The sequence below is a fragment of the Triticum aestivum genome, chromosome 5A (genome assembly GCF_018294505.1).
Source record: "Triticum aestivum cultivar Chinese Spring chromosome 5A, IWGSC CS RefSeq v2.1, whole genome shotgun sequence".
NCBI classification, from domain to species: Eukaryota; Viridiplantae; Streptophyta; class Magnoliopsida; order Poales; family Poaceae; genus Triticum; species Triticum aestivum.
The window spans coordinates 579,841,251-579,853,492 of NC_057806.1; the positions used below are offsets into that span (position 1 = coordinate 579,841,251).

At 47.4% G+C, this 12,242-nt stretch overlaps 2 protein-coding genes across 3 annotated transcripts; one reads left to right on the top strand and one right to left on the bottom strand.

Moving 5' to 3' along the window:
* Nucleotides 1-779: 779 nt before the first annotated feature.
* LOC123104960 (CWF19-like protein 2) lies at nucleotides 780-5,346 on the top strand. Of its 2 annotated transcripts, none has more exons than XM_044526913.1 (9): nucleotides 780-1,088; nucleotides 1,172-1,454; nucleotides 1,562-1,797; nucleotides 1,890-2,090; nucleotides 2,174-2,812; nucleotides 3,139-3,218; nucleotides 4,006-4,357; nucleotides 4,558-4,770; nucleotides 4,864-5,346. In XM_044526913.1, the coding sequence occupies exons 1-9, from the start codon at nucleotides 1,044-1,046 to the stop codon at nucleotides 5,188-5,190; spliced, it is 2,376 nt and encodes a 791-aa protein (XP_044382848.1). In that variant the 5' UTR covers nucleotides 780-1,043; the 3' UTR covers nucleotides 5,191-5,346. The 2 variants fall into 2 exon arrangements, with proteins under 2 accessions (XP_044382848.1, XP_044382849.1); XM_044526914.1 differs by having other exon boundaries at nucleotides 3,139-3,191.
* A 3,170-nt stretch (nucleotides 5,347-8,516) lies between these two features.
* On the bottom strand, nucleotides 8,517-11,491 carry LOC123107800 (ALA-interacting subunit 5). The gene is made up of 8 exons (XM_044529716.1): nucleotides 11,148-11,491; nucleotides 10,671-10,729; nucleotides 10,499-10,573; nucleotides 10,263-10,379; nucleotides 10,052-10,122; nucleotides 9,636-9,969; nucleotides 9,252-9,541; nucleotides 8,517-9,120 (listed from the first exon to the last, which is right to left on the bottom strand). Exons 1-8 carry the CDS (start codon nucleotides 11,251-11,253, stop codon nucleotides 9,093-9,095), a joined length of 1,080 nt encoding a protein of 359 aa, XP_044385651.1. The 5' UTR covers nucleotides 11,254-11,491; the 3' UTR covers nucleotides 8,517-9,092.
* Between the last annotated feature and the right edge of the window lie 751 nt (nucleotides 11,492-12,242).

Below are 12,242 nucleotides of genomic sequence, written 5' to 3' on the forward strand. Positions count from 1 at the left end.
ACAGAAAATGCGTATTTTTTCCCTTTTCGAGAGGCACGGCCGTGACTTTCGCGTAAGCACAACCGTGCCTCTCGCGGAAGCAAAACCATGACTCTCATGAACGAAAAAAAATAGAAAACACGTTTTGTTTTTTCTTTTCCGAGAGGTACGGCCGTGACTCTCACGAAAGCACAACCGTGTCTCTCACGAAAGCAAAACCGTGACTCTCGCGAAAGAAAAAAAAATAAAAAATGTGTTTTTTTTTCGTTTCTGAGAGGCACGGCCGTGACTATCGCTAAAGCACAACTGTGCCTCTCGCGGAAGAAAAACCGTGACTTTCACGAAAAAAAGAAACAATTTTTTTTAAAAAAAATTTTGATCGAAAAGCTAAGAAAGACCGGGGAAAAACTAAAATGTCGAAAAAACCCCGGAAAAAACCGTTTGAAAAGCCGAAAACTCGTGCGGAAAAATAAAAAAACAAAATCCGAAGGGAGCGTCCAGAGCACGACACGTGGAGAATGGCTAAGAGTGCGCCAAGTGGCGCTGATCGTTACGGGGCTTCCGAAGGAGCGCTCGTTAACTAGTTGCTCCCCACGACACAGTGCATCGGACTGGGTCGTGACCGTGCGCGTCAAATGGGCGGCCCAGTCGTGGCCTCCCCTTTGGGCCATGATCTTTTCGCTCAGGGAGACGGGAGCTGACATGGGCTGCCGTGCATCCTCTCTTAAGCTTAAGCTTAAGCTTGAGGCCCAGCCCAGTCCAGCAAACAGGACAGCCACCGCCTGCGGAAGCCGCCACGCCACGCCGTGAAACTGTACAGGCCAGGGTGTTGCAACCGACCGGAGCCGGAATCCGACGGCACCTCTGCTCCCTCCACCGCGCCGAGCTCCCCACAAAACACCGTACGCCTCCGCCCCAATCCCGGACGCGCGCCTCCCCAAGTCCCCCGCCGCCCGACGCTCTCTCCGACAAGTAGACCAGACCCCTCTCCGCCGCGCCGGATCCCCGCCGCCGCCGACCTCCTCCGCCTCTCCCCTCGTCGGCGGAACCTCCCTTCCGCCGCCATGCTGTTGGGCGCGAAGGTGGTTCCCCGCGACAAGGCTGTGCTGGTGAGCTCCCTTGCATCCCCTACCTTCCACTTCTCAGTCTGCGCACGGGATTTGATTTGGTTTGATTTTACTCCTTTCTGTAGAAGCAAGGAGGCGGCGACGGCTCGGGATCCGACGGCTCTCCCGGGAAGGCGCGCACCAAGCGTGGCAGCAGCAAGAGGAGAGACAGGGAGGAGAAGCGGAGGCGGAGGCACCGGCGGAGGAGCCGGCGCAGGTCGGACAGCTCGGAGGAGGGGTCGGACGACTCGGTCGACGAGGAGGAGGAGAAGGAGCTGAGCCGGAGCAAGCACCGGAGGAAGCGCCGCAGGGGGCGCCGCGACTTCTCCGACGAGGATGAATCCAGCGCCGAATCTGATAAAGGAAGAGGTAAATATAATAAACGTGGTGAATTTTGGTTCAGGTGTAGGTGTGCTTTGGTCAGTAGGGTTTTTCAGGGTGGACTGTGCTTAATCGCGTGGCATTTGCCGGTGCAGGTAGTGGCAAGGGGAAGCAAAGAGGTGCTGCAAGTGATGATGATGACGATGATGATGATGATGATGAGGATGAAGAGGAAGAGATGGGAGGCGACGGGATGAGGGCGGGTGAGGTTGTCAGAAAGGAGATGGGCCTTGAATGGATGCTTAAATCGGCAAGCAGCAGTCAGCCGGAGGGCAGCCGTGCTCAGAGGGCTGAGAACGAGGAGGACAAGTTTGAGGCTACACATGAAGAGGTAATGTAACAGTATTTACTTAAAAGAACTTGTTGATGTTCATGTGTGTTCAGTTGATTATCTCTTTTTTTTCCAATTATTGACTATGGCAGGTGAAGAAACCTAACCCGAAAGAAATGAACCCCTATTTGAGGGACAATGGCAGTGGCTATCCTGATGAAGCCACCGCTGCAAATGCAGCCAGTCAGTTGCTTGCATCTTCTGTTGTCGGTGACGGAGGTGCTAGCTGGCGGCTTAAGGCTTTGAAACGTGCAAAAGAGCAAGCAGCTCGTGAAGGTAGAAAGATTGAGGAGGTGTGTGCATCACCACATATGCTTTTTCAAATACAGTTTTAGGTAGTCATCCTCTAACTTCTAAGCTTATTCAATCACTGCAGGTAGTTGAAGAGAGATGGGGTTCATTGGGTCACTTAGCCGCATCAGTCTCAACATCCAGAGTTGCCCCTTCTTATGCCCATTTGCAGGCCATTAGGGGTAGAAAAGCTGGACAAGGAGACTACTCTGAGAAATCCTCCAAAGTAGATCGGAAGGAGGACCAGCGAGGCGAGGAGAGTGGTGGTGGTCGCCAATATTTGCAAGGCGTCTCCTCCCGGGATCATGCAATGAGAAAACCCAGGCCTGATTCTGTACCTTGGAAGAAAAACAGACAGAATATATCCTCTGAGGATCAAACGCTCATCTCGTCAGCACTAGCAAGCATCAACAAATTTTCTAACGATGGAAGCTTTATGGATAAAATCAGTAACCATGGTAGTAAAAATTCAAATGTTTCAAATGTCGAGAAGAGGGATAGTGATCAGAAAGCCCACCAGGAGAGTTCAAAGATATCATCTTCAGTGAGCACACAAAAGCAGCAGGAGAGTTCAAAGATATCATCTTCAGTGAGCACACAAAAGCAGGAGAGTTCAAAGATATCATCTTCAGGTAGCACTCAAAAGCTAAATGCAAACCAGTTAGCTGCGAAGGTTCTGCAGCTCCGAATGAAAGGCAAGCACGAAGAAGCTGACCAACTTTCGGTAAGTGTCTCTATTGTTACTGTGACAAATTGACAGACTGTTCCCCCCAGTTTATTAGCAAATCACTAGTTTGTGAAATTGAATTTACAACATAACAGTGATTATTTAATCCATTTGAATGCACATAAAGCCTCTCCAACATTTCCTTGACAATTAGCAACCAAGCGTGCTAGGAACTCTATCAAACAATGCTGGCATAGAAATTTGGACTGTCTATATGGTTAACCTACAGTTTAGGATACAGTGGCTCTATCAAATTTTCTTGTGCTTGCATACACTGCAAGTAGAGGCCACATGAGTTCTTAACTAATAACTTTTTTTCTCAGAGAGAAATGGAGACTGTGCTGGAAAACCAGAGTGCTTCTGTTGAAGAGCCTAGGCATGTAAAGGAAAATAGCTCAACCAGGTTTTTCAATCTTATGTTAAAATTCATCTTACTAGTTGATGCCATGGCTACCTGTTACCTATCCTAAGTTGTGATTTACATTCTGTCTGCTGCTTCCGTGTTGAAACAAAATTTGCTTCAGGGAGGTTAAGATGCTAAAATTTCTAAGCCGCTTGTGCATATTTCATGATTATGTTTTACTTATTCTCTGTTCAGTACCCTTGAAAGGAAGTGCATATGCTGTTTAAGACATGTTTGGTTTGTGATGCCCTACTTGCCTTTTTTGCTTTTGGATGTTTTAGCATTTTTGTCTGTGATGCTTGATTGAAGAAGTGATGCAACCTCATGTATTCAAACATACCCTTGTTATCATTCTGAACTAGTAAATTACTGATACCTGTTCATCTAAAGATGTGCACCAGCTTGTCATATGATGTGATTCTGCAAGATAATGGTAATGGTTAGCACCCCAGCATTGGCCCAGATGGTATCCATACTGTAGTTCAGAAAAGAAATGTGTCCGCATCTGCATGGCTATGCTGAAATCTGAGAGATAGCAATCATCCACCGCTAAAATGATCATTCAGTTCCATTATGTCAATGTCTTAGTTGCCAGTAACGTTTATCAGGCATAGCTGTATGCTATGCAACTGAATTGCTCCTGAAATATTTCTGATATCCCTACATGTGTCATATTATGCAAAACACAATATGCACCTGTATTGCTGTGTGGATATACTCTAGTTTGAACAGCAGATCTCTAGTTTATTTGTCTGCCTCTGACGCATATTGTCTTTTTCAACTGTAGGCATACAATAAAGCCCAGTGCAGCTGATCGCAGGAAAAGAGAAGAGGATGCTGACCTCCATCTTGCAAATAAAATTATGCACAACAAACAGTACAACATGAGTAAAAGTGTAGAGGATGAATATGAATATGGTGATGCTCCCACTAAGAAAGGCAAAAGGACCAGAGAGGCACACCAGGAGAATAGGGGCACTCAGAGACATATTTTAACTCAGAAAGAGCGCTGTTTGTATTGCTTTGAGAACCCATCCAGGCCAAAGCATCTGGTTATTGCTATAGGGAACTTCACTTACTTGATGCTGCCACAGTTTGAGCCTCTTGTTCCTGGGCACTGTGTCATTCTTCCATTGCAGGTGAGACAACTTACCATGTGCTGGAAATACAATTAAGAAATCATCTGTGCATGCTGCTTTTATAAGAAATCAACCTGCTTCAACTTGATTGTGCTTTTGAATACCCTATTATGGACCCTTATGGTTTTCGTTGCAGCTCTTATGAATTGCCTGTATTTTCTTGTACTCTTATTGATTCTGTGTGTTTTTAATGTTTGCAGCATGAGTCTTCAACAAGAACAGTTGATAAAAATGTCTGGGAGGAGATTCGCAACTTCAAGAAGTGCCTTCTGAAGATGTTTGCGCAGCAGGACAAGGATGTGGTTTTCATGGAGACTGTCATAAGCCTGGTCAAACAGCAGAGGCATTGCATGATTGAATGCATCCCTGTCCCATGCGAAGTTTCAAACAAAGCACCCATGTACTTCAAGAAGGTCTGATATCTATTGCTTTCTGCATAACTTACTGAGAATAATCTGGTGCTTCTGTGCTTGTTGTTCTAATGAAATTCCTTCTGTTTGCTCCAGGCGATCGACGAAGTTGAGGAGGAATGGTCACAGCACGAGATGAAGAAGCTCATTCCAACGACCGGTAACCTGCGGCAGGTCATCCCGGAGAACTTCGCCTACTTCCACGTGGAGTTTGGTCTGGACCGCGGGTTCGTCCACGTGATAGACGACGAGAGCAAGTTCGGTGCTGGTTTCGGGCTGAATGTACTCAGAGGGGTGCTCCGGTTGCCGGGGGAGGACATGCACCGTCGCCGGAGGCACGAGTCCATGGATAACCAGAAGCAAGCCGTCGCCAGCTTCATGAAGGACTGGGAGCCCTTCGACTGGACGAAGCAGCTCGAGTAGAAGATGTGTAAATACAATCTCGGGAACAGTTTGGTAGACTCACGCAATTTGCACCGACAGTTTTGCAGGGAAGAGATTGTGCTGATGTTGTCATGTATCTATGTTCTTAAATGCTTTTCTGGTTGAATTTAGCATTTGACAGGATATAGCTGTGAACTTTATTACTAATTCAAATGTACTCCCTCCGCTCCAAATTACTCGTCGTGGTTTTAGCTGTTGAACTAAAACCACGACGAGTAATTTGGAACGGATGGAGTATTTTGAAGCGACGGCATTAGAGGCAGCCCAGAATGCCATCATTGATCAAACTATAAATGAAATAAAAAGAGGTCTAATTTTTTATTTTTCAGCAGCAGGGGTCTTTTCTTCCTCTCCTTCCTCGCCGCTCCGGTCGCCTTCTTCCTTGACAACCTCACGCGCGAGCTTGGTGTGCACCGGCGCCTTGCTCAAATACAAGCTCGGGCAGCCATGAATGACAATGGCAGCGAGCTCAGGCTCGTGCCCTAGCTCCCTGCTCGGCCTCCGTCGGACTCACACGCACGCGCGCGTCGTCCCGCGTCCCAAGTACACCAGCGACGCCGCTCGTTTGGTCGCCATGGGCCAAAGGCGCCAACTTTGGGCCCTGTTCGAACTCACCCACCCACACACGCGCACGAACACCTTCGGCCTGCTCCGGCGAAGCACGCCGCCGTGCGTGCCCAGCAACGGATTCAAGGCCGTGATCTTTTCTTCTTGTTTTCGTGTAGACCTGCGAGCCCATGCCTCAAATTGCGCCGCGCTGCTACTTGTCCGCAAGCACACGCATCCAACGCAGTTAGTTGCTCCATCCTTTTTGGGTTTATTTTGCCTTCAATTGTTCACCCTATGACATGTGGGTCCCACGCCTCCTATTGACCGGTCAAATGATCTGATTGACCTTGACCTCGGGGGCGCGGGTTCAAATCCTTTTTGGGTTTATTTTTGGCTTTAATTGTTCACCCTATGACATATGGGTCCCACGCCTCCTATTGACAGGTGAAATTGCTATATAATCCGGAAATCTGCTTTGGCTCTCGGGTCCAGATGCACCCGTAATCTAGACCGCAGGCCTACATCAAGATTCGCACATAGCCCAGTGTTCCCTCACGTATTCTCAATTATATATAATTATCAAGCTGCTACGTTCAACTGACAGTTGTCTACTGCACTCGAACGTGCCGTGTAGTCCAGATGGAGGAGCGACGGATCTGGACGAAAACAGAGACGGAGCTAGACCAACGGGCTATAACGGCAGCACGCCATTCCAGACATTTTTCCCCTGCCGTCGTACCTGTCTCTTCTTCGCCCCAGCCCACACCATCTTCTTCCTCTGCAAGCTTCTGGCTCATCCAAACACTCCCTCCTCTCGTCAATGGAGTCTTCTTCCTCCTCCACCAGGCGCCGCCCGCCGCCACTTCCGCTAATCCCGTGCTCATTTTGCAAAGAGAAAATCATCACCGCCGTCTGTGGCCCTCGCAGATCTCATCCAATTATAGTCGCATATTATACAACTGCTATTTTGATGCATATACTAGTGTTGTTATGCAATTCAATAGTTTGACATCCAAACATGATTCGTATTGAAACCTGAGTAGGATTCTGTGAGTCAATTCAATTAACACCCAAACAACCGAATTCATTCATGTCCATACAGTTTCCTGACTGAATTGGAATTGAAACCAATTCAAGATGGAGGCTTCGAATATAGACATCCAAACACAGTGTAAGTCTAGTCATAGTGGAGTTAACTTAGACTGGTGTCATGCATATGACACTAGTCTATATTACTACCTTAGCTTGTAGACTCATTTTCTTTTAGGAAAAGCGCTATGTGATGGTAATATAGGGCCAGTTCTTTTGGGCCAGAATCGCCCCCTCCCCAGCTTCTCCCAGAATCACCACTCCATATGTTTTTTACAATCCTAGCTAATTAGACCTTAACTAGATAGGATTGTCAAAAAAATATGGAGTGGCGATTCTGGAAGAAGCTGGGGAGGGGGGTGATTCTGGGAGAATCGCCGAAAAGAACTGGCCCATAATATGTTACCACCATCTCTTTCCCCCATTTAATACTATTCCATGTCACCAATGTGCATAGTTGGCATTGCATGAGGATGCGTGTCACTACCTTTGCTACTCCCACTGTGACTAGTCTAACCCGCCGTGAGAAAACCGACACAGCCACACGCCACGACAACACCTTGTTAGCACCCGACAACCTCTGGTTAGACCCCACTAGTTTCGTTAACTACTTTCATTTTCCTATGATTAACGCAAATCTCAATTAGTCCTACTGGTTAGCCCCTCACTACCCTAACGCGTCGGCCATGGTTCGATTCCCCACCCTAGTATGCGAGGCGACTGCTTATGACGCTGGTAAGTTATCAAGTCACGAGCTCCTCTTCTCCTAAGCATGTTATGTAATTTGGCTCCTCTTCCGTGTTTTGTTTGGCAGAGGGGTGAGAGGGTGAAGGAGAAGCTAATCTTTGGGTGGGGGAGGGGGGCAGTGGCCCCCAGCCTTGATATAACACTTAAAAATACATTTTAGAGTCTTCAATAGAATATAAAGTGTAGTCATTAGCCCCCCAAAACATTCATGTTTCCTCTTTAGCCCCCATCCCCAGCCGTCGACATCTTCGTCTCCCTCCAAAACTGCCAAGGGAGCATCTGCAGTTTCTGCACACCATAGTTGCACTTTGTGCTCAATTGTCGATTTCCATTGGCTAGTTGCCTTCATATTGAATATTTGCACCGTGTTTGGTGCCAGATTTGAACATTGTAGTATGCGGCCTCCATGTCACTTTTATTTTAATTGATAATCTTTCGCCCATGTAATGCATACACTTGTCATAACAAAGCAAAATAAGAAGTGCAGGTAAAGTTTTGGTCTTTCACGGTTATGCTTTGGTCTTGCACTACCTCGTCAAATTGGAGTTCTCTTTGTTGTGAGCCGAGGGACCTTTGCAAAATTAAAATAAAATAAAATAGAAATATACAGAAGAAAAAGGGAAACAGAATTAATAAGCCTAGTGCAAGCAAACTTCTGATTGCATACCACTGTACCCCTATCCCCACTGTTCATTTTTGCATTAAAGTTCGTCCAAGCAAACTCCTCTTTTTTGTTTTTCTCAAATGGAAGAACATTTAAACTCAAAACTTTCCAGATCAACATCACATATGCACTACCGTGTGCAGAAATGGTTTTTGGATTTTTTTGGCACAACATAAATTCTAAAAAATGATACTTTCTCCGTTCACTTTTATAAGTCGTTTCAGACAAGTGAAATTGTGTTGTTTTGCACACTGTCTGAAACATCTACAAAGCCTTATAAAAGCGAACATAGGGAGTACAATTCATTCGAAAAATGAAATTTGACAAATTTATGTCTCCTATAAAAATGGAAACATTTTATACAACGAGTAGCACCTGTGTATAGTTGACCTGCAATGTTTCAAGGTAACATGTTCTCTTGTTTGGAAGAAACAAAAAAAGTGAAATTTCTATCACTGCAATGATAGCACGAATCTTGATGCAAACTAAATGATCTAGCTCAAATATATTGCTCACCCTGTTTCGCTCGAAATATCCATCCGACAAAAACCGATATCTTGAGGCGTTATTTTCTTTGCAGATCCCATTTTTTGAACATCTGTCGGTTTCATAGTTGCTGCCTTGGAAAAGTGATACCAGTACTACACACTGCACATCTCCCACACATTCCTGCTCTGTACATTCTGAATCTACCTTCAGGTTCTTGTGCTGTACTGTACATATACATACACATACAGTGGTCTGCTACGTCTAACAACAATGGAGGCCAGTCTATAACAAACCAGAGAGGCCGAGTCCACGCTCGTCGACATGATCCATGGATGGACGACGGCTAGCGCAGCCGGAGATGCTCCTCTGTCCTGCACACACATGTAAGAAGACTCAGAGAAGGATCATTCGAGGCTATCATATTCATATCATCGGCGACCAAGAGCATGAATTAATGGCATGGCGGCAAGCGATGATGCGACGGAATGGGCGGCTCACGCACATGGGGAAGAAGAGGCAGACGAGCGTGAGCAGCAGCGCGAGGACGAGGCAGGCCATGCCGGTGACGAGGTAGGCGCGGCCGAGGAACGCGTTGCGCCCGCCCAGCGGCCCGGCGGTGGACAGCACCACCGCCTTGCCCCCCTCGAAGCTGTACGTGTTGTAGCTGTTCCGCACCGCCACCGCCACCGTCTCGCCGGCGTCCAGGTCCGCCTCCACCCTCCCGTACAGCTTCCTGAACCGCGGCATCGCCGCCGTCCGCATCCACACCATCAGCTCCTCCTGCTCGCTCAGCTGCACGCCCCACGGTCCCCCCGATCATATATCAGCGTCATCATCATCCGTCGATCGCCGTCGGCATGAACAAGACGTACGAGCAGGAACTTACGGGCTTTCTCGGGTCGAGCCGCCCGCCGCCGACGAGGCTGCCGTTCTGGAAGTTCTTGGGGTACACGTGCTTGCCGAACAGCCGCTCCCGCTCGCTCCGCCACGAGATCCCGCTCTTGATCACCCTCAGCGCCTCGCCGCCGCCGATGCCGCCCGCGCGACGGGGGCGGCGGGCGAAGCTGTAGGTGTCGTTGAAGAGGCTCCAGGCCACGAGGCCGCAGGGCACCACGGGGATGCCTTTGCCGGCGTAGGCTTCAGGCTTGCAGTCCTTTATGTCGGCGTTCGCCTCCTCCTTGGGGTCGCTCAGCTGCGCGATGTTGAAGCTCGTCGCGTACCTGAATGAATCCACCTCGAATTTGAAATTCTGGTGCTCGTATCTGAATCCTGACAAATTTTGAATTTGCATGAAATTTGTACCTTCTGTGGTTCTGGTAGAACCTGTCGAGCTGGTAGTATACGAAGATTGGCCTCTTCATAGCATTGGGGATCTACATGCAGTTGAAGGACAGAGGAAAGATGCACTCATTTTACCAAAGCCGTCTTCGTGGATTGAAGGCGTAAAACGGTTCACTTTTCTTTCTATCGGTGACGCTAATTAATGGGAATTGTTCTTTATTTTCGTAATTACCTTGAGGTTTATTGTGCATGTCTTGTTTATCGACGCGTTCTGGATGAAGCCCACTTTGTTGTGAAGCATGTTCTTCGGCACGCATTTCGTGTCGTAACGGTAGACCACTTCGAAGATCTGTCGTAAAGAAAAAAAATACCATTTCAAACTTGAATTCGACGAAGGGACAAGTTTCAAGTACATGTTTGTGTAAATAACAACAGAAATTAAGCACAACCGCAAGGATATATATATACCTTATTTGAAGCCGCGTAGCAAGCAAGGCCAATCGGAATGAAGAGTAAGCCCACGAATACAAGAATGGGAATGACCTGGTTGCCCAGAGTTTGAATTTGTGAAACATGAGACATTTAGGGGGAAAAGGTGTGAAATGATGAGGTTTGTGCAGAGAAACAATTGGGGTCTCACCATATGGGGTGCCATTATAGGCTTGCACGCTGGGAGTTGTTGCTGAGTAAATGCATGATCTTCAGAATCAACACAATGGTTGGAGGTTAGTATGTACAGTACTATGCTCGTAAATCTTTACCACGAAAATGACCACCCATCGAGTTAATTAATGATTTTAATCAAGTAAATTGTTGATTTTGTATTTTATACAAATAAATTACTTCTAGTTTCATGTAGCTTTAGTGAACAGGAATTAATGTTCTTTTCAGTTTGCGGCGTATCAAGTTACGAACAGACGAATTACAGATCATCTAACAGAACAGTTGAAGATTCGAAGCAGTTTAAAAGAAAAGAACAACTCAGGGATATACTTGTAGAATCAAGCTGCAGCTACGGCTAATAAGAACAATTCAAGTCTCGCATCAAACAAAACAACAAATCGAGTACGAAAACAAAGCAAAAAAGAATCTGCTTCTGTGGGGAGAGATGAATTACAGCGAGGCCTGTTGCGTTTCACCGCTGCGGTGGCTGCCGGCGGGCCGTCCCTGCCGCTGCCGGAGCTCGGTCCGGCGGCGGCGGCGGCACCGTTGGCCGGCGGCATCGCAGCCTCCTCCGATGACGACGAACTCCTGGCCGCAACTGCTCCAAGAAAGTATGCAATGGAGGTCGAAGTGACGCGGGTTTGGTGCCCCGACCGTCAGAAGGAATTAAACAAGAAGTGAAGGCGATGTGGCACGGCAAAAGGAGGGAAAGGAAAGGATCGGCGAGGTTTAGGAGTAGAGGGGAAGCAAGCAAGGAGGCTCGAGAGAGAGAGACAAGCTGTCCCTGTAAACCACCGGAAAGGCAAGCATCACCTACTTGAACCTAACCGGAGGTCTGCATCCATCAACCAACTCTCCCTCGGAGAAGTCTTGGGTCACCTGCTCCGGACGGATGGCCTTGGATCAAATATTATCTGTCTTTATCCACTGATATTGTGTGTCTGGAACTCTGGATACACTAATGCGCCGGCCTGTTGGGTGTTCTTGGCTGTGTTTGGCATTGTTAAACAATCGATAGATAATAATAATACGGCCGGAGTGCGCGTCAACGATGATGCAGAGGCCGGGGCAGGGCTGTTTGATCGATCATCCTTTTTTTAGGCGCTTGCTTCTCTGACTTGGGTTCGTTTTTGTCGATGTGCTTCGGCAGCAATGCCTGTGGAGCATGTGGAAGGAACTAGGAAGGGGGGAAGAGGGGGAGGGGCATTGGATAATCCGGAGTCGAGAACCAGGTGTCCAACAACAGCTAATACAGCCAGTAATATCTGTACAAGGGCTACACACAGCTGCATTTTGTTGTTGTTCCATGTGTGTTTTGTCTGTTGGTTTGTGGGTCTCTACGGGCTGAGTAAGGGGGTGTTTGTTTTCAGGAACTTTTTGATGTAGGAACTAGAAAAGGTCTTTCTTAGAAACTTTTTAACCAAACAGGAGGGACTACTAGAAACTAAAAGTTGCTTTTTAGGACTAAATGAAGAAGACTCTCAAGGAGAGTCTTTTTTGAGACTTTTCCAACAATGCCCCTCCATGCATCCATTGGCCGCCGCCCACA